This window comes from Zalophus californianus, chromosome 10 (assembly GCF_009762305.2).
Source record: "Zalophus californianus isolate mZalCal1 chromosome 10, mZalCal1.pri.v2, whole genome shotgun sequence".
Classification (NCBI taxonomy): domain Eukaryota; kingdom Metazoa; phylum Chordata; class Mammalia; order Carnivora; family Otariidae; genus Zalophus; species Zalophus californianus.
Window position 1 is genome coordinate 72,196,777 of NC_045604.1, and position 22,921 is coordinate 72,219,697.

General features: G+C 48.8%; 2 protein-coding genes across 7 annotated transcripts in view; one reads left to right on the forward strand and one right to left on the reverse strand.

Moving 5' to 3' along the window:
* Positions 1-2,926: 2,926 nt before the first annotated feature.
* C10H16orf90 (chromosome 10 C16orf90 homolog) lies at positions 2,927-4,834 on the reverse strand. Of its 4 annotated transcripts, none has more exons than XM_027612887.1 (3): positions 4,707-4,834; positions 3,857-4,210; positions 2,927-3,431 (listed from the first exon to the last, which is right to left on the reverse strand). In XM_027612887.1, the coding sequence occupies exons 1-3, from the start codon at positions 4,750-4,752 to the stop codon at positions 3,274-3,276; spliced, it is 558 nt and encodes a 185-aa protein (XP_027468688.1). In that variant the 5' UTR covers positions 4,753-4,834; the 3' UTR covers positions 2,927-3,273. The 4 variants fall into 4 exon arrangements, with proteins under 4 accessions (XP_027468688.1, XP_027468691.1, XP_027468690.1 ...); XM_027612890.1 differs by having other exon boundaries at positions 4,741-4,824; XM_027612889.1 differs by having other exon boundaries at positions 4,507-4,808.
* Positions 4,835-11,887: 7,053 nt separating this feature from the next.
* The window catches only part of CLUAP1 (clusterin associated protein 1), a 31,931-nt gene continuing 20,897 nt past the window's right edge, over positions 11,888-22,921 (forward strand). For 2 of the 3 annotated variants that reach the window (XM_027612814.2, XM_035722444.1), the window contains exons 1-6: positions 11,888-12,033; positions 14,664-14,775; positions 15,677-15,761; positions 16,614-16,793; positions 20,146-20,241; positions 22,703-22,786. In XM_027612814.2, coding sequence (XP_027468615.1) covers positions 12,012-12,033; positions 14,664-14,775; positions 15,677-15,761; positions 16,614-16,793; positions 20,146-20,241; positions 22,703-22,786 — 579 coding nt within the window. In that variant the 5' untranslated portion in view covers positions 11,888-12,011. The remainder of the gene's footprint in view (positions 12,034-14,663; positions 14,776-15,676; positions 15,762-16,613; positions 16,794-20,145; positions 20,242-22,702; positions 22,787-22,921) is intronic. The other variant, XM_035722445.1, reaches the window with a different exon arrangement.

Sequence of the window (22,921 nt, forward strand, 5' to 3'; positions counted from 1 at the left end):
TTTCCAGTACCGGCCCACCACGCTTTGGGCTCTACCCCCGTGGACTCAGCCCCGGTGGCTGAGGGCAGCCCAGGAACTGCTTGTCCACTGTCAAATTCCAAGGATGGCTTCCAGCTGAAAGGGCTGATTGTTTTTGCGTAATTCAGCAAAGAACGCAGTCGTGGGGAAGAGCTTCTAGAGCTGAGCAGCACGACAAGGCTCTGAGATCAGAAGGTCCTCAGCAGCCGCCTGCTGTTTAGGGGTCTCTGTGCAGCTCTTGGCCTTAGCTGGGGCCCGGTCCTGCACTGTCCTGGCTTAGAAAAGGTTCCACAGGGGACTGAACACCATTGTCAGGTAGGGACTCTGGACCGCAGCATGGGAGCCTGAGGCAGGGCTCAGGTGTGTCCCAGCCCCTGGCTGGGCCAAGCCGGGGACCAGGTGCTTCCACCAACCTCTCCTTGGAGCTTCTGGCCACTCTGGGGGAACGGGGTCATGTCTGTCACTCCATTGGACAGATGAAGAAAATGGGTTCAGGGACTGCGAGTTACCCCACAGCTGCTCAGCACGTGAATGGTAGCCCAGGCCTGGACCCCTTCGTAGCCCATGTGTGCTGCTCCCTGAGGGTCGGGCATCATCCACACAGCCCTCCCTGGGGAACAGGGCCTAAGGCACCTGCAGAGCTGGGTGTGTGGGAACCCTGGGGTGGGGGTGGGAGGTGATGCTCCCATAGGGAGCCCTGAGCAGCGTCCCTGGTGCTGGCAAGTGACACTCAGGTTACTTACGCTGGAACATCTGTCTTCACTGTGCCAATGGGTCAGCTTCAGGAGTAAGTAAGTAGCTAAGTCCTTGGGGCCCTTGCCCAGTTGTGTGGCCGAGTATCAGCTTGCCCCTGGGGGGTGGGGGTTCTGATTGAGCCTTGCCCTGAACGCAGCTGTGCCTTCCCGGCCTGGCCTCCCCACAGCGGGCTTCAAGGACACAGTGTCCCAAGGGCTGAAACTGACCCCTGGTGGCCTCGTGCAGGACCCTGTGGCTATTGAGAGGGTGGGGTGGGGGCACCCCAGGGTGGCCAGTCACATTTCCCGGAGTGTCTGCTTCTCTGGGATGTTCCTTCACATCAGCTGGGGCACTAGGACTGCGGCTTCGCTCTCAGCCTCTTCTGAGTTTTTTTCAAGAAAGTCTTGGGAGGTTAAGAGAGAAACTGTTGAGAAGTCAGCCTGGCGGGTTTTCTTTGGATCCAGCTTGTCTGCTGCAGCAGGTGTCTCTCCAGGGAAGAGCTGGGGCCAAGGGATCTGCTCCAAGAGGGCCCAGAGCTTGGCTGTGACTGTGGCTGTGGCTCCCTCCATGTGGCCTCACCTGAACTGACTTGGTTTCCCATCATGTGGGACTGGCCTCCCCAGTGCACACCCTGGAAGCTGCCAGGCGTCCTTCAGGCCAGAAGTGACACCATGTCACTTCTGCCACATTCTCTTGGTCAAGCAAGACCTTGAGCCAGTCCCAGTTCAAGGTTGGGGAGGGGGACTGCAGGAGCCAGAATACTGGGACGCACGCATTGGAGGCCACCAGAGTGGCCCCTGACCCCAGCCTGAGTATCCCGAGATCTGGACTCTGGAGTAGTCTGCACTCCCTCCTGAGCCTCACAGCTTCATCCAAAAGTGAGGGGATTGGGCCGCTGTCTACTAGGACCAAATACTGTGGCTGCTGGCAAGGTCTCGATTCTGCCCAGTGCCTGGGATGGCCTCCCTAGCTTCTGTCTTCATTCTACCTGGCCTTGGCCTTCTGGGGCAGTAGGTATTGTAGCAGAGGGAGGAGACACCCTTTTTGTCACCCCCCAGTGGCTCATCTGGAGTGGACCTGCTGCGTGGCTATGTCCCTGCCCCAGTCCCAGCTGGAGCATTCAACACCTGCTCTCATCAGTCCGCCTTCTAGGGCTGCTGTCTGGATGCTGCAACTCAGGCTCCCACCACCCAAGGCCACAGCCATACTTGTAACAACCTGAAAACTACCCAGGGACCAAAGTCTCCAGAATCTGCTGTCCCAGGGACCTACAAAATGCCCAGTTGTGAGACCAGGGTACAAGGGTGGGGGGTGGGGCGGGGCGGAGGGATTATTCCCCTCCATCTGGAACGAACCCAGCTGTCCAGGTGTCCATAGTGTCCTTAATCACATGTGATCTGCCAAGAGCCCCTGGTGGGGCCAGCTCAGCCCTAGCCTGACCTGGGCTGCCAGGACTGGAAGTCAGCCACACAGTGAGGGGCATTGCGACAAACCCAGCTCATCCCATATTGTCCCCCTTGGGCTGAGGTCTAGTGATATAGAGCAGGGGGTTTCAACCAGAGTGATTCTGCCACCCCCTCCCCCAGGGGACATTGGACACTGTCCGGAGACACTTGGTTGTCACACTGGGAGACATCCTACAATGCACAGAATGGCAGCCATAACAGAAAGATCCAGCCCCGAATGTCAACAGAGTCGAGGTACAGAGGAGTCCAAGCTGAGTGTGCCTGGAGTCCAGGCCAGCTGAAAGAACGGCTGTGTCCATCCTGCGTGGAGGGACAGGGCAGCCAGGGGTCCCCATGGGGCAGTGAACTCAACCAAGGACTGAGTGAGTGGTGGCATGGGGTTCAGGCCAACATTTCCACCCAGGTCGAGAGTTGCTCTCTTCTCTGGTACTCTCTCTACACCTGGCCTGCTTCGTTGGTCCTCTGCTGCCTCGGCCAGAATGCCCTGCCTTGCATTTAGGTCTGTTGAGACATCGTCTATCCAGGAAGACTTCCGGGAGTCCCACCCAGAGGAGGATGTTCACTCCTCAACCAACACTGGGAGTGCCCTGGATCCTCCCTGGCATCAACCCGGAACTTGGCTCTTAACACAGATGGCAGGTGCTCTGAGAGGCTCTTTCTCTGCATTGACCTCACCACAGACAGACCCAGGGACAAGAGGGTGCAGGCCTTGGCTTTTATTGAAATTAGACCTGTGGGCTCCCTGGCCTCTTGGAGCCTAAATCTCCACTCAGCCTGGCCTCCCAGGTACAAGTGGCTGACCTGAGCTGGAGCAGGCTGCAAGGGCTTCTATTTTTTCTGTTCCTCCCGCAGGACTTCCTCCTCCCTCCCCCCCGTTGAGTCTTCTGCCTGAGGCCGGCCCAAGCTCTGGTGCTGGGCAGCTGCCGGGGTGCGTCAGTGTGGGGCGGCTGCTGGTAGGGGCGGAGCCCTTCCTGTCTGCACCTGCCTCTTCCTCCGGAGCCATCCTTTTCCCTCCTGTCCGCAGCCGGGACAGCCAGGCTTGGCTCTCAGATCCCTACGGTCTCTCCAGAGCCCCAGAGCGGGTTCTCTTGCACAAGGGACATGTGGACTCCTCTGAGGTCCCCCAGGACCTTTTGGGCCTGAGCCCCAAGACTTCGGAGGGACCAGGCTGGGAGGGGACACCCTTGGCTGGGTCTGTGCTGGAACTGGAAGCTGAGGAAAGTAGGGAGAGACAAGTCACTCGGAGGGACCCAAGTGGAGGCTGCGAGGCCATCCTATGAACCCACCCCCCTAACCCCCGGAACCTGGCATTCTTCAAAATAGAAAGGGAGGGGCAGTTCTCCTGAAAGAGAGCCCATGAGGGAGGGAGGAAGAAGAAGGAAGCAGAGGGTTCAAGCTGGAAGGACCCTTGTCTAACGATCCCCTCGTTTTATAAATGGGCACACTGAAGCTGGGGATGGCAGGTGTGATGGTGGGGAGCTGTTCAAGGTCCCTCACCAAGTGCAGAGCTGGGGCAGGAACCCCGGAACCTTGGGAGTGAAGAAGGGCCCATCTCGGTCCATCTGAGTCCCCAGCCAACCCTTCCCTGAGTCGTTCCCTCCTGTCCCCGGCTCTGCCTCACCTGGACCGGTGCTCACCTGTATTTCCCAGGACGTCCCTGGGCACTGGAGCTTCCAGAAGGGCTGAGCAGTGGCTGTTACCTGGGCCCAGAGTCCCCTGGGGAAGGTCTAGGGGCCAGGCCATGCCCTCAGGCTGTGGGAGGCAGCCCCTGGCCATGAGCCGGCCCAACCAGTGGCTCTCACACTGGCCAGCAGCCTGCATATGGCCCGGCAGGTAGAGAGCCAGGCCCCGGAGGTGGCGCAGCCGGAAGTTCTTGGGCTTGCTTCCCTGGGCACTGGGGCACTGCTGCTGCTGGGCCCCCAGCCCCCCCTCGTAGATGTTGGGTGGTGTGTCAGGGTGGCTGGGATGTCCTCGGGCCCAGCTCACTGCATCTGCGGAGGGGAGAGCGGGAGGGTGGAGGTTGGCAGGCCGCAGCAGCCAAGAAGGGAGAACACAGTCACATGCTCTAAGACCAGCTTGTGTGATGGGCTCCACCCGTGGCTTGCTGAGCCTTGGCCTACCTTTCCATCAAATGGGCTCAGTCCCCTGCCTCCTGTCAACCCCCACCCAACATATTACTCCTCTTCCCTTTCCCAACCAACAGGGAGGTCTGAGAAGCCTGAGATCATGACACAAAGATCTCTTTCAGGATTTCAAGCCCTTTCTACCACCCCTTTTTGCCCCCTACCCTAGAAAGAGCATTCCGGTGTCAGTATAGGAATTGCACAGTGGGTCCAGGATCACACAGTTCAGGGTCACACAGCCTAGACCAGTGGCCATTCCCCTCTCCCAAGCATGAACGTCCCTGAGGCCACTCTGGTGGCTTTGGGCCCAGGTCAGGATAGGAGGGCATCTCTCCTCCTGCCACTCCTCCCTGCAGCCTGGCACCTTCTCTTATGCGCAGCTCAGAGAACGCACAGACCAAGGCTTCCATGGAGGGCCAGCGTGGTGGGGGAGGAGCGGCTGGGCCTCCTGTGCAGCAGGGCTCTACTCTCCCCTGCCTGGGTCTGCAGGTCTCCCATGGCAACCAGCTCTGTGATGTCAAATGGAAGACTCCCAGCCTTCCTGGACCCCCAAGTTTGGGAGGGGATGATGCCCAGGGCTGGGGCAGGGGGCTAGAGGGCAAGGGAAGGGGATGGAACCCGAGGGGAGGTCCCTGATCCTCTGGCTTGGGACAGGCCACACGAAACAGACTCAGCTCTTGCAGGCTGGAAAGTCACTCCCTGGGTGACCTCTTGGGGTCTCAGTTTGCTCTTGCATGGGTGGGAAATGAAGCTTTAGGGAAACAGACTTGTGAGATCTGAGCCAGTGCTTTGAGCCTGCTGAGAAGGTGGTTCTGGATGGCTGAGCAAGTCCCTTAATTTTTCTAAAATGGCACTGTCCATTGCCCTATAAGTAGATAATGGGGTATGATGTGGGTCGTACCAAGTATAAGGATGTGGAAGAACTGGAGCTCCCATGTACTGCTGAGGGGAATGTAAAGTGGTACCACTGCTTTGGGAGACAGTTTCTGCAAAAGTTAAACTTTCACCTCTCCTCATTCACAGATGGCGGGCTCTCATGTAGGGAAAACATTAATTCACATGTAAAAACAAAACCTATTTGAGCTGATAAAAATCAGTAGAGAGAAAAAGGTTCAGCTCATTAGATACAAGACATAAGATCAACACACAAAAATTAATTGTATTTTAATGTACTACCAGAGAACAAAAAAAATAAAACGAGTAAATTTAAGGAGGTACAAAACAACACTGAAAATGACAAAACTTACAGAAATAAATAAAATACTCCCCCCCCCAAAATTCTTGTTCATGGATTGAAGGCTTAACATTGTTAAGACAGCAACACTCCCCAAAATGATCTACAAATTCAATGAAATCCATATCAGAATCACAATAGCCTTTTAGACAGAAACAGGAAAGCTGATCTTAAAATTCACGTGGGATTACAAGCCAAATAACCAAAAACAATCTTAAAAAAGAAAAAGTTGGAAGATTCCTTTTCCCTGATTACAAAACTTACTATAATGCTACAATAACCAAAACAGTGGGGAAGGGGTGTACGGCTAGACGTCTCAACCAATGTAATAGAAAAGAGAGTCCAGAAATAAAGTCATGCATCTTTGCTCAATTGATTTTCTACAAGGGTACCAAGACCATTAAATAGGGTAAAAATAGTCCCTCCAACAAGTGGTGCTGGGACAACTGGATAGCCACACGCAAAAGAATGAAGTTAGACCCCTACCTCACACCATATACAAACATTAACTCAAAATACAACAAAGGCCTAAATGTAGGAGCTTAGAACTATAAAACTACTTAAAGAAAACATAGGGGTAAATCTTCGTGACCCTGGATTTGGCAGTGGTTTCTTAGATATGGTAACAGAAGCACAAGCAACAAAAGAAAAAAATAGATAAATTGGACCTCATCAAAATTGAAAATTTGTGTGCTATGAAAGACACTATCAAGAAGTGAAAAGACAGCCTAGAGAATGGGAGAAAATATTTGTATATTATATATCTGATAAGTACAATGTCCAGAATATATAAAGAACACCTATGAACTCAACAAAAAGGCAACCCTATTTATTTATTTATTTTAAAGATTTTATTTATTTATTTGACACAGAGAAAGACAGCTAGAGAGGGAACACAAGCAGGGGGAGCGAGAGAGGGAGAAGCAGGCTCCTGGCCGAGCAGGGAGCCAGATGCGGGGCTCGATCCCAGGACCCTGGGATCACGACCTGAGCCGAAGGCAGATGCTTAACGACTGAGCCACCCAGGTGCCCCAAGGCAACCCAATTTAAAAATGAATGAAACACTTGAATAAACATTTCACCAAAAAAGATACACAAATGGTTAACAAGCACATGAAATGATGTTCAACATCGTAGTCATTAGGGAAATACAAATTTAAACCACAGTGAGATACTACTTCACTCCCACAGGATGGCTATTAAAAAAAGGAAAATGACAAGTATTAATGAAGATGTGGAGAAATTGGAACTCTTGGACATTACTGGTGGGGATGTAAAATGGTGCAGCCACTGTGGAGAACAGTCTGGCAGTTCCCAATTAGTTAAACGCAGAATTACCATATGACACAGTAATTTCACTCCCACCTATATCCCAAAGAATTGAGAACAGGTATTTTTTTTTTAAGATTTTATTTATTTATTAGAGAGAGAGCACAAGCAGGGGAGTGGCAGGCAGAGGGAGGGGACAAGCAGACTCCCCGCTGAGCAGGGAGCCTGACATGGGGCTCCATCCCAGGACCCCAGGATCATGACCCGAGCCGAAGGCAGACAGCCAACTGACTGAGCGAGGTGCCCCAGTATGATTCCATTTATATAAAACTCTAGAAATATGCAAATCTACAGTGACAGAAAGCAGAGCAATGTTCCCCTGGAGTAGGAGGAGTGGGGCACAAAAAAACCAGGGGTGAAGATTTGTTCTCTGTCTTGATTGTAGCTTCTTGCATGTGTATACTTATCAAAACATTAAATTGCACGCTTTTTTTTTTTAAAGATTTTATTTATTCACTTGCGAGAGAGACAGAGAGAGAACAAGCAGGGGGAGAGGCAGAGGGAGAGGGAGAAGCAGACTCCCCGCCGAGCAAGGAGCCCAATGCGGGACTCGATCCCAGGACCCCGGGATCATGACCTGAGCCGAAGGCAGACGCCCAACCATCTGAGCCATCCAGGCGCCCTAAATTGCACGCTTTAAATATGTGCATTTTTCATATGTCAATAAAACTATTAAAAAATTAAGATCCGGGGCGCCCAGCTGGCTCAGTCAGGAGAGCATGCGGCTCTTGATCTCAGGGTTGTGAGTTCCAGCACCATGCTGGGTGCAGAGATTACTTTAATTAATTAATTAATTAATTAACTTAAAAAATTAAAAACCAAGGGAGGGGTGCCTGGGTGGCTCAGACGGTTAAGCAGCTGCCTTCGGCTCAGGTCGTGATCCCAGGGTCCTGGGATAGAGCCCCGCATCGGGCTCCCTGCTCGGCGGAGAGCCTGCTTCTCCCTCTCCCTCTGTCTGCCGCTCTGCCTACTTGTGCTCTCTCTCTCTCTGTTAAATAAATAAAAATCTTGGAAAAAAAAAAAAAACAAGGGAGGAGGCTCTGACTCCCTTCCAAGTGCTTCGTTTGTGCTCTGCCAACTATAGTGGATGCTGAGTACAGTTAATGAGGGAGCAGAAGGCAAGCTGAGGATAAAGCACAAGCTGACACCCCTCAAAACTACCCCCCTTCCCCAGGTGGGATATGTGTGACATTCCTCAGGCACCCCTGTCTGCCCTAAAGCTAAGGGAAGGAAAAAACAAATGGAGATTATAATCCTGCAAGACATGAGTCTCCCTCAATTTACAAATGTTTTAGTGATTTACAAGGAAAAAAGCATTCATATCAATAACCTGATATGCCTTGCTAGAGGGAAAAACAACCTTGACAATAGCCAGGCCTCCAGTATCTTGTAGGTCCTCTAAAGCACATGAAAGTCCTTTTGGACACCTCCCTTTTCCTTACTTCCCCCAACTCCCAAGTATATAATCAGTCACCCCTCACAACACCAGTGCAGCAGCTCTTTCTGCCCACAGGTCCGTCCCCATTCTTTAATAAAACCATCGTTTTGCACCAAAGACATCTAAAGAATTTTTTCTTGGTTGTGGGCTCTGAATCTCACCCCACCAACCTCACCTATATTCCAAAACTACATCACAGTACAGGATCAAGCGGACTGCTACCCTTTAGGGACAGTGTTCAGAGTTTGCTCTAACTTAAAGCAGAACTGGTGGGCTTTCCAGTGGCCTATTTTGAGCACACAAGTCTGGAGCTAACCAGCACCTGGCCTACAGCCAGCCCGGAAGTGGGCATCACAGCCAGCACCAGGCATGGGGGTGGCGTGGGAGGGCAGGAAACAGACTGCATGGTCTTTCCTCAAAGACCTTTCACCAAAGCGAGGTGACTTCATTCATTCATTCGGCCAGTCAGGTATTAAACAAATACGTTCTGAGGACCTACGGAGCGCCAAATACTATTATGGACTTGGGGAGAGTCCAGAGTAGGGCAGAATAGGTATCTGCTTTCATGGAGCCTACCTGTCCAGACCAGAGAGACAGAAAACAAGCGTTTGCTTGTTTCCAGATCACACTGTGAAGAAAATAAAACAGGGTAATGTGACAGGCAGGGGCTGGGAAGTATCTGCTTTGGTGTAGGCAGTCCAGAGGCCTCTTCACAAAGATCTGAAGAAGCTGGGAAGAGCACTGCAGGCCAAGGGAACTGCGTGTGCAAAGGCCTGAGGCAGGAAGATGGTGGGCATGTTTAGGGGAAAGCAAGCCAGAGCAGATGGAGGAAAGAGAGTAAGAAAAACAGACACAGCTAAGGGGTATGAGTTTTATTTGAACTGCAATGGGAAACCATTGAATAGTTTTGCTTTTTTAAGGCTTTTTTTGTTTTTAGTCATTGAGATACAATTTCAGATATGGTAAAATTGAGGGGTTTTTTAATGCCTAGTTCTATGTTTTGAGAAACACCTACCGTCATGTACTTAGCACCGTGACCAAGTTATAGAACAGTTCCATCACCCCAAAAAATTCTTCTGCACCTAACTCCTCCTGGCAACCACTGATTTGTTTTTTGTCTTTATATTCTCATCGTATCCAGATTGTCGTATGAATGGAATCATACAGGACGTATGGCTTCTTACACTTAGCATAATGCTTTGGCCTTTCATCATTGTTCTGTATATCAGCAGTTTGTTTCTTTTTTATTGCTGAGTGGTAATCCATTATATGGATATACCACAATTTCCTTATGCATTCATAAATTGAGGGCCACTTGAATGGTTTCAAGTTTTGGGAGATTATGAATAAAGCTGCTCTTTGTGTACGGGCTTTTGTGTGAAACCAAGTTTTTGTTTCTCTTGGGCAAATACTTAGGAGTGGGACTGCTGAGCCATATGTAAAATGTATATTGAATTTTATAAAAAATTACCAGTTTTCAAAGGGGCTACACCGTTTTACTTTCTCACCAATGACGTACAAAAGTTCAAGTTGCCCCACATCCTTTCAAACCCTTGGCACTGTAAGGGTCTTTGTTGTTGTTTGTTGCTTTAACCATTTCAGTAACTGCCTAGTGATACCTCATTGTGTTTAATATGCATTTCCCTAATGATGAATAATCTTGAGCATCTTTTCATTTGCTTATTAGTTGCCATATATCTTCTTCTGTGAGGTATCTTAATTTTTTGTCTACTTTCTAATTAGATTGTTTTATTGAGTTTTGAGAGTTCATTATGTATTCTGGATACAAGTCTTCCTATCAAATGTGTTTTGTGAATATTTTCTTCTAGATAGTGGGCTATCTTTTCATTTTCTTAAAAGTGTCTTGAAGAACAGTTTTAAATTTTGTTGAAGTGTAATTTATAAAAAAAAATTTATTTTTTTATTAAGATTTTATTTATTCGAGGGGCGCCTTGGTGGCTCCGTTGGTTGAGTGACTGCCTTCTGCTCAGGTCATGATCCTGGAGTCCCGGGATGGAGTCCCGGCATCGGGCTCCCTGCTCAGCGGGGAGTCTGCTTCTCCCTCTGACCCTCTCCCCTCTTGTGCTCTCTCTCTCTCAAATAAATCTTTAAAAGGGTGCCTGGGTGGCTCAGTCGTTAAGCGTCTGCCTTTGGCTCAGGTCATGGTCCTGGGGTCCTGGGGTCCTGGGATCGATCCCTGCATGGGGTTCCCTGCTCCGCAGGAGGCCTGCTTCTCCCTCTCCCACTCCCCCTGCTTGTGTTCCCTCTGTCGCTGTGCCTCTCTGTCAAATGAATAAATAAAATCTTTAAAAAAAATTAATCTTTTAAAAAAAGATTTTATTTATTTGATAGAGAGCAAGAGTGGAGAGGAGAGGGAGAAACAGACTCCACCCCCCCAACCCCGGCTGAGTAGGGAGCACAACGTGAGGCTCCATCCCAGGACCCTGTTATCATGACCTGAGCCGAAGGCAGACGCCCTAACCCTCCCCTTTTTTTTAAAGGATCATACCTCTGGTGTATTTAGGAAATCTTGCTTAATACAGTCACAGAATATTTCTCCTAAGCTTTCTTCTAGAAAACTTCTACAGCTTTTTAAGTTTTACATTTAGGAAAGGGCAGATATTCATTTATTTGCATATGGATTTCCAATTGTCCCAAAACCATTTGTTGAAAGACTTCTTTCTCCACTGAAGAGCAATGCCACCCTTGTCACACTGACCAGCTGCGTGTGGCTCTAGCTCAGGATCTCTTTGAGGTCCCAGCGTTGTGTGTCCCTTCGCCAAGGGAGGGGGGAGGGCGGCCGGCGGGTGGCAGTCCCTCCTCTGGGCCCGCCCTTCCGGGTCGCCACACTTCTTTCCCCTCCCCAGCCCTTCTCGGTCGCCAGCCTCCCACCGTGGCTGCGGGACAGGGAAGACTCCCAGGCGAGCCCCCAGCTGAGCAGGCCACGTCTCGCGCGCAGCTCTCCCGCAGCCACGCCGTCCTTCCGCGGGCTCACGACCACGTCCCCGCCCCAAGAGCCTCGGTTGCCAAGACAATCGCCGGCGAACGAGGACCCGGGCCGGTTTCCGGCCTGTTGTGAAGCCCGAGCGAGCTGCGCATGCGCAGCCGCCGCCGGGTGGTCTGTCGCCGCCGCGCGGCTGGCCTGGGTCTTCTCTTCCCACTTCCCCGGCCTCGCCTTTTCATCCCTTTGCCGTTTCTCGAGGGTCTCGGTCGCCCGCGAAACCAGCGAGTTTACCCATGCTAGGGAGAAATGTGCTTGGCACAGGACCCAGGAGGGAGACCCGGCTTCGTAACATTATCGTACATTCTAGGGAGTTGAGGAATAAATGAGAAGCAGTACGTAGAGCGCCTAGCACAGCGTCAGGCACAAAGTAGGTGCTCACAATGTGTCCGCCAGGGCCAGATGTTATGTTTGCAAAGTGTGTTAAGAGGACCCAGATGCCGCGCGGCTCGCAGCCCCTTGCCGCGGTCAGGTTTCTTTGGCGTCCCCGAGACACGCCCTGCGCCTCGCCCCTGCGCATGCGCACACGCGCGCCCGGGCTGCTTCGCCTCCGGTCCTGTTTGGCCCACGCCGCGCGCCGTCGCGGGCTCCGTGCGTTGCCATAGAGACCCATGAGCGCTGAGGGGCGAGCGGCCCAGGCGCCGGGCTGCCGGGGACCAAGAGCACGATGTCTTTCCGCGACCTCCGCAGTAAGGCCGCCCTGCCCGCTGTCCCCTGCGGGTTCGCGGCCCGAGTCCCCCCGCACGGGCCTGTGCGGCTCCGGGGCGTCCCTGGCCGCTACTGCCCCCCAGGCCGAGCGCCCCCGCCCCTTGTCAGCACTCCGACCTGGCGGGAGGTGCTGTGTGTGTCCCTGGCCTCGTGGGTTTAGGCGGATGAGGAGGCGAAGTGTTAATTTTGTCTAATTTTAGATGACTTGTATGGCCACATGGGGCTGCTTGCTACCGGGTTGGAAAACGCTGAGACCGCTTTTGAGTTGGGTTAGGTGAAGAGCTCAGAAAAACGAACAAAACGGAGGAGGGGACTAGTGAATGACAATTGCGGGTGGCTTTTTTTGAGTTCTTACGATCTGCCGGGGAGTTCCTGTTGTATGCGTGTGCATCGTTTCATTGACTCCTCTGAACTACTGTTTGTGTATTCAGAGAGCGGGAACCGGGCAGGGAGGTTAGGGAACTCGGCCCAAGGACACAGGCGGGGGGAGCTGGCGCGGGAGTTTGAATTCGGTTTATCTGACTTCCAAAGCCTCATCCTTCCTAAGGGGACTGTCGAGGAGAAGGGAACCCAAGGGCCTTTGCTAGGAGAGTGGGGAGTGGAATGGAGATAAGCGAATTAGTTCCTACTCCTTTGGGGGCACCTGTTAACACACCAGGCGTTTTATATTCAGTATCTGATGTTCGTCCTCACGTGTACAGTGAGGTCGGTAGTGCGATCCTTACATGAAATACTTGGAGGCACAGAGAGGTCAAGTGGCTTACTTTAAGTCACGCAGCTAGAACTGAGTGGAAAGCACGATTGGAGCCGTGGGGCTGAGTCAAAATTCTTTGTTTTTTATGTGCCGTCATTTTCTGAATCTGAAGCTGTTTGACTAACTGGCTCCACCTGCATAGGTGTAGCAGGTGATTGCCAATTTGGTGTGATCTGGAGCGCGATCTTTACTGCCAGTTTTCTAACGAATTGCTGGATGTTGCACCATTAACGATTACTCCTTTCAGTTAGTAATCGCTCTTTTTCTACCATGTAAATATAGGGGACACACTATATAGTAGCACCATAGTGTGAATTATGCTCTTTGGGATTTGAGGGTTTGTGGCGACTGTGTGTTGTAGAGACAGGTTTCTCCTCCTTTGCAGGCCGAGGCCAGCGTTCTGCTAAAAGGAAGGTGTAAGAAAGGGATTTCTGAATGTTTTGACCCTATATGAATACCATACATTTGTGCAGTTTATGATAGGCATTGTAGTCAAATGGTCCCCATTTTGCAGATTTAACAGAACTTGACTACTACTTAATGGGAAGAAGTATTGAGGCAATGCCTGGCTGTGTGCTGGGAAGAATTCTTTTTATTGATCATCATTCGTTTTATTGATCATCATTCTGTTCACATTTCCCAGAAAACAGTGACAAGGGCCCTCTGTGCCCTTGCTCTTTCCTTTGCTCGTACCTTCTGTTGCCTGGTGAGATCTAACCTAAGCTCCGGTGCCCAGGTAGCTTTTTTGTGAATGTTGTTGAGATATTTGGAACCTTCAGGAAGAGCAAGGACAGGCATTACATACAGCCAGAAGCGCACCAAACGTAGATCTTGGCATGTTGTGGAAACGCAAAAAACGTTTGTTGTGTTCATTTTCTCATTTTGCTTAAAGCGTAGTGACCACTACCTCTGGTTTAGTATTAGTATTATTGTTTCTTGTTCTGATTTATAAAAAATGTAAATATTGCTGTATAGTTCAACCAGTCTCTTTAAGATTTCTTTAAATACAATGCATTTGGGACACCTGCGTGGCTCAGTTGGTTAAGGTTTGCCTTTGGCTCTTGTCGTGATCCCAGGGTCCTGGGAATGAGCCCCGCATTGGATTCCCTGCTCAGTGGGGGGTTTGCTTCTCCCTCTCCCTCTGCCCCTCACTCTCTCTGTCTCTCAAATAAATAAATAAAATCTTAAAAAAAAGATTAAAAAGCCAACTCCAGAATGACTCAGAGAGGTGAACTTCGCCCTACCACTATAACCCCTAAACATAACCACTGTTAACATTTAACATATTTTTAAATATTTATTTATTTGAGAAAGATAAAGCACGCACGTGCACTTGTACATGAGCAGGGTGGCTGGGCAGAGAGAGGGAGACAAGCAGACTCCCCGCTAAGTGTGGAGCCCATGCAGGGCTCGATCTCTTCACCCTGAGATCGTGACCTGAGCCAAAATCAAGAGTCCAGCGCTCAACTTACTGAGCCACCCAGGTGCCCCAACATATTTTTTCTTTATGACATTTTATAAAACCAGGTATTTCTCATTTTGAGTGGTAAAGAGAAAGATATCCAAGAGAGAAATGACATATCAAAGAGAGAAATTTATTCACAGCCAATCCCTAAACCCTATTATAATATACAGCTTCCACTTTTTCCTCACATTGAACTTAAATGTTTTTCAGGAAGCAGATTATGTATTTTAACTTTCATGTCCTTTTTACTTTCTCTCTTAGAGACTTGATAAATAGTCCCTGAAACTGTCAGTACGTTGGGAATAAAAAGGGAAATCAAGGAAAGTATCTAAGTAAATAAGTAGTTGCTCTTTGATGGGGAACTGACTGAACTGTATTTTACCTCTGGACAGATTTTACAGAGATGATGAGAGCCTTGGGATACCCTCGCCATATCTCTATGGAAAACTTCCGTACACCAAATTTTGGACTTGTGTCTGAAGTGCTGCTTTGGCTTGTGAAACGGTTAGAAATATACTTTATTAAGATCTAAGAATGAGCGCTTTATTTTATTCCATAGCCACCTATTGAAACTGGATATTGTGATGAAGCAAAGGGAAGAATTCAATAAATTTTGAGTTTGACAGACTTAGTTGTAACCTGTTAAAAATCAGTTGAGTATGAAGAACACTGTGGAGAGGAAATATACCAGGTGATGGTAAAAGGAGATTTCTCAGTTAGAAGCTGACACTGGGCACTGGTCCAAGCTCCTCTTCATGCTCTCACTTTGATCAGGGAGTGACAGGGATCTGTCCACACACTCTAATGACTATACTGAAGTAAAAATCATTTAGATTGAGATTTCAGTTCGTGTGAAAAACCTGGTATGATTCAGGGTTGGCGAACTTTTTTGAGATCATAAATATTATAGGTGTTGCAGGCTACATAAGATCTTTGTTGCATATTCTTCCATGTGTTTTGTTTGTGATAATCCTTTAAAAATGTAAAAACTCTTCTTAGCATTCAGTTTGTACAGAAAGAGACCAAGGGCTGCAGTCCGCTGACCCCTGGTGGGTCATCAGTAACTCGAAGAACTCCAATAACGCTGCTGCTTCTCAAGCTAACTAGTTAGCCCTGGGTCAAGGGCTGTCAGCTAGAGTAATAGTTCTATTTTAATTAAACTTTGAGGTCTGAGATTTAATTTTGTAAGCTGAGCCCCAAATTTGATTTTTGAAATCACTTAAATCTATTCTTAGGTGAGGATTCACTCCCTTGGGTGCATTTTATGCTGCTTTTGAAGTCTCTCTTAATCTTACTACCTTAGCTGGGACTCAGAGAGCTTGCTGTTACAGATCCTCTCAGCTGCCTACTTTCTCTTTTGTGAACTTTGTACTTAATTAACTTGTCTTCTCTCTTTCTCTGAAAGATATGAACCTCAGACCGACATCCCTTCCGATGTTGAGACTGAACAAGACCGAGTTTTCTTCATTAAGGCAATTGCCCAGTTTCTGGTTAGTTGACATTTATTTGCTGGAATTTTGATATTAAGTACATTACAGATGAGTCCCAGCTGGGGCTGCTTTCACGGTGTCTAAGCCCATCTGGTCACTAGGTTCCTGTGGAGGCATTTCGGCAGCACAGGTTTTTCGGTTTTTGTTTTTAATTCATTATTTTTTAAGAATTCTATTTAGTTAGTTTAGAATAGGTAATATACATCATGGTTCAAAGTTTTTTCTTAATTAAGAAGCAGTATAGAGTAAAATGACTTTTTGTCGTGTCTGCCGTTGACCCAGTTCATCCCCATTTCCATCCTCCAGGGTTTTTTACACATAGATAAGCAAACACAGTATACCTTCTGTCCCCTTCCTTTTGCACAAATGGTGGCGTACGGTACACCACTGCTTAGAATCTTGCTTTCTTCACTTAATGGTACGTTTTGGAGAACTTTCCAAATACATATCCAGTTTCTTCATTCTGTCTTATACCTGAGTAGTATTGCTTTCATGAGTATACCATGATTTATGTAATTTATATATAGATAGGCGTTTAGATTGTAACTTTTGCTCTTTGAAGCTATGCTGTAGTGAATAACCTGTATGTATCACTTTGTGACTGTATCCCTAGGGTAAGTTCTTAGGATTGGAATTGCTGCGTCAAAGATGGGTGGATTTCTAATTTTATTGTCATTTACCAAATAGCTCTCCATCAAGATTATATAAGTTTAGACACCCACTTGCAGCACTTGAGTCACTTGGAAGTTTGACTCAATACAATCAGGTTATTGCAAATTACTTACATGGGATTTAATTTAGATTTTACGTGGAAAAGGCCTTACACTATTTTTTTTTTTGGTCTGAAAATAGGCCACCAAGGCACATATAAAACTCAATACTAAGAAGCTTTATCAGGCAGATGGGTATGCAGTGAAAGAGCTTTTGAAGATCACCTCTGTCCTTTATAATGCCATGAAGACCAAAGGGATGGAGGGCTCTAAGATAGGAGAGGAGGACATCAGCAAATTCAAGTTTGATCTTGGCTCAAAGGTAAGGGCAATGAAAGGCTCCCAGTGTGGGACAGTATGTGTATTTCTTAAACTCTGAAAGGGAACATGTCACATACTCATGTCATCGCTTCTTTCCTTACTCCTTGACTGAGAGCAGTTTGTCAGTTCTGTGCTCATTAGCATTTGGATACAAAAAGAAGTCACAGTAAATTAATCCAACTACTTACCAAAAGCCCACTATATTCCAGGCTCAGTTCAGATGCTGGGGATACAGACGTGAACAGCAAGGACAGAAATCATCTGTTCCTATGGCTCAGTGGGGGAGTCGGACTAAACCACAAAGCAGAAAGAATGTCAGGTCAGGTGGTCAGGGTGTGGGGGATGGTAAAGCAGGGCTGGGGCAGGTATCTTCAGCAGGGAGATGGGATGGGTGACATCTTCAGCAGAGATCTGAAGGAGGGAAGGAGCAAGCCGTGCAGTGGAAGGGGAAAGGTAATCCTTGACAAAAGTGTGCTTAGTGTGTTTGAGGAAACGGGGCATTCGAGGAGAGCATGAGAACTCGGAGGGGTCGGTGACAGACCCTGCCCTGTGGTGCCTGCACAACCACTGTAAAGAGGTTGATTTTGAGGTGGAAAATCATTGTGTTTTGAGCAGAGAAGTACATGATTTGAAACTTCATATTAAAAGGATCCCTCTGGCTGCTGGGTTGAGATCAGACTGAAGGGGGAGTGAGGGTGTAAGCAGACCTGTTAGAAAGCAAGAGATGACAGTGACTTTGAACAGAGTGGTTGGTGATGTCAGGAGCTCAGCTGAGCTGGGAGAGAGCTGAGCTGCCACGCATCAGAGGACTTGATGAAAGCAGCAAGCCAAAAATGAAAGTTAAGTCTTTAATCACTTACTGTAATGGTTTGGTCAAGGGGTTAAAAGCAGAGGAAGCGTCACCTCTCCCTCCCGCCACGCTGTTCCTTTTTCTCCCAGGAGATGGCACACCCTTCAAGGGGTTGTCTCCCAAGGGAGCTCTGAACAAAAGGCTCTGGCAGTTTTATGTACTCTGAGGTGGGAGAGGACTAGGAGTGGAAGAGTGTCCTCAGGTTTTCTCCCCAGCTCCCCCACAAGGAGGCCGCGGCAGAGGTGCTGAAGAGGACCTCAGCCCGCCATGAAGAGACCTGGGAGTGAAGGCCCCGGGGCTAGGAATGCACATGATGAATGCGGGGGTGGGGGGGTGGCCAGAGGCCCTGAGTCCTTGACTGCCAGTCCCTTCAGAGCCTGCAGTGTCTTGCTGAGCTTGGGCTCAGGTCACCCCCATCAGGCCTGCAGGGGAAAGCCTTTGTGATCACCTGTGGTAGGCCGGGGAAATCACACCTAGGTTTTTAACCAGGAGCCAGACTCCCCAGTGGAAAGAAGTGGCCAGGGGTTAGAACCTAATTTGAATGTGGATCTTGTGGGGTGGGATGTGGGTTGAGAGAAAACGGACCATGCAAAGAAGATCCTACAGCCACACTGTCTACTAGAACTTTCTGTGATGATGGGTGTGTTCTCTATGCCATACTTTATTTTTTTTTTAAAGATTTTATTTATTTATTAGAGAGAGAGAGAGAGAGAGCGAAAGCAGGAACACAAGTAGGGGGAGTGGGAGAGGGAGAAGCAGGCTTCCCGCTGAGCACGGAGCCCGATGCGGGGCTCGATCCCAGAACCCTGGGATCATGACCTGAGCCGAAGGCAGGCGCTTAACGACTGAGCCACCCAGGCGCCCCTCTATGCCATACTTTAGCAGCCACTAGCCACATGTAGCTAGCACCACTGAATAATTTTATTTAAATTTTATTTAAATTTAAATAATTTATACTGTATGGTGACTGACATAACGTAATAAAATAAAATAAATTTAAATAATTTAACATTTTGAAATGGCTACGTGTGGCAAGTCCATACTGTTTTAGCCACCATAGCTCTGAAGTTTTTGGTCTGAGCACCTGCAGGGGCGAAGTTGCCTTTACTGAAATGGAGGGGAGTGTGAGAGGAGCGGGCCTAGTGGGAAAGGTGGAGTGTTTGGGTTGGAACACGTTCAGTATGAGGTGTCCGGCCTCGGGTTGTAGCAGGTGTTACAGCCAGGAGCTTAGGAGGGAGTGTGAGTGGAGAAGAGTTTAGGCAACTGAACTCTGATGGCTCCAGGGCTGGGAAGCAGGGGAGATGATGAGACTCCTGCAAAGGAAATGGGACGTTTGATGCTATGAGGTGGTTTCGGGAGCGGGGAGCTGGAGCTGGAGGGAGCAGAACCCTGGAGGACTAAGGGAAGGGGAAGAAAGTCAGCAGCTGTGAATGCAGAGGGAGACGTGCTGCTGGTGGTTTGGGAATAAAAGCAAGGTGGGAATTGGAGAGAGGAAGAGTGAACAGAGCAAGGAAATGTTTGGGTTCTCTGGAGAAGTTACCATATGCAAGGAAGTGGGGGTGACCTATGCATTCTAAGGAAGAAGCTCGTGCTGCACGCTAGAGGCCGCTGTCTTCGCAGCAGCTGCCACCCTTGGGGGAGCCAGGTACTGCCGTGGGGCTGTGTGCTGGTTAACTCGTGGGAGCCGCAGCAGCCCTGTGCCGTGCCGTCCAGAGGCGGAGAGCCGGGGGGCAGCAGGATTCTGCAGTAGGACATGTGTCTGTCAGGTTCCCCTCTGGTCGTCCTGCTACTGTCGGGGTCCCCTGATGTGACCTCGTCCAAACAGGAAGAATGTCACTTTCACCCCCCTACAGTTTCTGGTTAAAGATTACATTTGACTTGAGATTTGGATTTTTAGAGAGACCCAGATGTCCTGGGAGCACTCCTCCACAGGATGTAAATACGTGTCTTATGGAAAACATGTTCAGTAGTCCGGTATCCTGATGGGAGGCAGGAATTGATATTAACAAAGTGTTTCTTTTTTTATTTTTTTTAAAGATTTTATTTATTTGAGAGAGAGCGAGCGCGTGCGCACGAGCAGTGGGGAGGGGCAGAGGGAGGCGGAGAAGCAGACTCCCCTCTGAGCAGGGAGCCCGACGAGGGGCTTGATCCCAGGACCCTGACATTGTGACCTGACCTGAAGGCAGACGCTTGACCGACTGAGCCACCCAGGCGCCCCAAACTGGTTGTTTCTGAATGTCTATTAAAAAGCTGTCACTGGGGGTGCCTGGGTCGCTCAGTCATTCAGCGTCTGCCTTCGGCTCAGGTCATAATCCCAGGGTCCTGGGATCGAGCCCCACATCGGGCTCCCTGCTCCGCGGGAAGCTTGCGTCTCCCTCTCCTGCTCCCCCTGCTTGTGTTCCCTCTCTCACTGTGTCTCTCTGTCAAATAAATAAAATCTTCAAAAAAACAAAAAGCAAAAAACCTGTCACTGAAGTTTCTGGTTTTGCTATTTTCCCTCCAGATTGCAGACTTGAAAGCAGCCAGGCAGCTTGCTTCTGAAATCACCTCCAAAGGAGCATCTCTGTATGACCTGCTGGGCAAGGAGGTAGAGTTGAGGGTGAGCCATGTTCAGATACTTAAATACTTCCTCAGCTAAGCATTTTCAAGGTTTTCTTTCCGATTCTGCTTTTTCCTGGCCTGCTCATTTCATCACACTGTATCTGATTAAGTGAGATGATCTACAGGGTGGTAATAGCCTTAGCTGCTGTTCCTGCTTCTAGTTCCTGCTTCTAGTGGCCACTGGTCTGTTTTTAATAGCTTTAACTTCTAGTTCAGGAATGGCAATTATGTAGCATGTTGCTGGAACTTTCCTCCTTGCGCCCGTGGCAGACTTTCCTGGTCATGGTGTTTTTCCTGGGGAACTCAGCATTCCTGTCTACAAAGTGCTCTTCTGAGCCCCTGGTTCCCAAACCTTCCTTCCATGTGGAATCCTGTGGGGACCTGTAAAAACTACTGATACCTGCCTTCCATGCTGATGTCACTGGTTTGGAGTGGACCTGGGCATTAGAGTGATTCTAATGTGCAGCAGTGCTGGACAGCCCAACAAGGGCTGTCACTATTCCTCAGCTAAAGTTGGTGTCACCGTTAAAATTTATTTGCAATCCTTGTTCTAGCCAATGCCAACTAAGAATACTTCAACTACTCTGTTTATCGAGCTGTTGAATAAGAGTATGGCTCCTAAAACCCCTATAGAGCTCCTGTAGTCCTTTTAAATCACCTCATGTCTAGGTTGTCTCCCATACCAGTGAATCAGAATGTCTGGGGGTGAGAGCCAGGCATCCAGCCTTTTTTTTCCTCCCTAAGATTTATTTATTTGAGAGAGAGAGAGGCACAAGCAGGAGGGGCAGAGGGAGAGGGAGAGAGAATCTCAAGCAGACTCCTCGCTGAGTGTAGAACCCAGTGTGAGGCTTGATTTCACAACCCTGAGATCATGACCTGAGCTGAAAACAAGAGTTGGTCGCTTAACCAACTGCAGCCCCGAGGCACCCTCCAGGCATCGAGCTTTTAAGGATCTCCAAGTGATTCTAATGTGCAGCAGAGTTTGGGACCCAGTGGTTTAAGAAGAAATGGAGTATTGTTTAATTCTTACCTGTAAGGACTTATGGCATTTGAAGCATACATGCTCACCTCTAGTGTTTTTAAATTAAATGCATTTAATTCATTTTATTGCAATCAGGTGTGTCAGCCATGACCTCTCTCACCGCCTGGCCTATGTTCTGGCATCACGGCTCTAGTGTAATGGTATTTTTCCTCTGGCCTTTCATTTCTGCCCCAGGAGCAGACTGGGAGCAGGGGACTGGGGTGCCAGCTCACCATCATTGATATATTAACCTAGCGATTGCCACCTGGTAAAGGGCAGTTGACAGAACAAAACTGCCACTCCTATGTAATAGCTAATTTAGATAACTAACAAGGCAGCTCCAGGATTTCTGTGTTTTCTCTTTATAGTGCAGTTGTGTGCCTGTGTCTACACACATGTCTAGCAGACCTAGAGACAGACCTATCAAGAGCTGGTTACTTGGTAATTGCCACAGACTGGTTTCATTGTGAGACTTCATCCAGGATTCCACTGGGGACTCTTGGCACCATCCTGTAATGAATTGAAAGAATCAGTGGCCGAAGTGTTGCCATGGGAGCCAGCTACTCAAATTCTGTATACAGCTGTGATCTGAGGAAGATCCTCTATCCAGTATTGGTTTTTCATACACTCAACAAACATTCCTTGAGGACTAGCTCCAACCACAGACAGGCTCTGTGTAGGTCATAATCCCTGCCCTCCATAGTTTTCTACCAGTGCTGGAGCTGAGGGGTACCATGAAATAAAGGAAGCCCAAGACAGTTTGGGAAAGTGCTACAGGAACCTCATAACTGCATTGGTGTTGAAATCCCATGTCTCAGAAGTTCCTAGCGCTGGTGTGATAGGCACAAATGCCTCCCTTGATTGGTTAATGGTTAATGCTAGGGGCAGGGTCAAGGTGACTCCTCTCATTGGTTGCAGTGGGCAGTGACAGGCAACTTAGAGGAAATTAATCATAGGAAAGATGATAGGGGCTGGCAGGGGGTTCAGACAGCAGGTTGAGCTGCGCTTGGTTTGGGGTTCACCTGAACGAATGTAGGTAAAGAAGCAAATTTGGGAGAAAAGATGACAGGGGTAAGCTCAGTTTTGCCCCTTGTGTTGTGAGAATGTGGGGCCTGTAGCTGGGGAAGGCCCAGGGCACCGGAGGGAGGCCAGGTTGGTGGTAGGATTACCAACTGAGACCTGGCTGGCTCAGTTGGTGGAGCATATATGACTCTTGATCTTGGGTTGTAAGTGCAGGCCCCACGTTGGGTGTAGAGAGTACTTAAAGAAAAAGAAAGACGTTTGGAAAAGGGGCTGGAAGAAGTGGTTTTGCATCAGAGATGCACCCTGTGATGGAACTTTCGAGAACTAGTCTATAAGCCATATCCAGATTTGGGGATTGGTTTTGAGAATTCCTTTCCTGAAAGTACATGTAATTTCATTTCATTGTTTCTCATAGGAACTGAGAACAGAAGCAATTGCCAGACCTCTGGAAATAAACGAGACTGAAAAAGTGATGAGAATTGCAATAAAAGATATTTTGGTAAGATTTATTTGCTTTTATTTAATGTTTTTGTGCCTGGGACTTGAAAATACTGATTTACTCCCTGCCTTCTTAAGACAGAACAACCCTAGGCCTAGTGACAGAGAAGGTATATGATCATGGGGAAAGGGAAGA

Coding starts and splice junctions, on each gene's coding strand:
- C10H16orf90 (XM_027612887.1), bottom strand. CDS start 4,752: ATGGAAGCCTTGGTCTGTGCGTTCTCTGAGCTGCGCATAAGAGAAG. Junction 4,211..4,706: donor TGAGCTGCGCATAAGAGAAG/GTGCCAGGCTGC, acceptor TCCCCTCCGCAG/ATGCAGTGAGCTGGGCCCGA. Junction 3,432..3,856: donor GGACGTCCTGGGAAATACAG/GTGAGCACCGGT, acceptor TACTTTCCTCAG/CTTCCAGTTCCAGCACAGAC.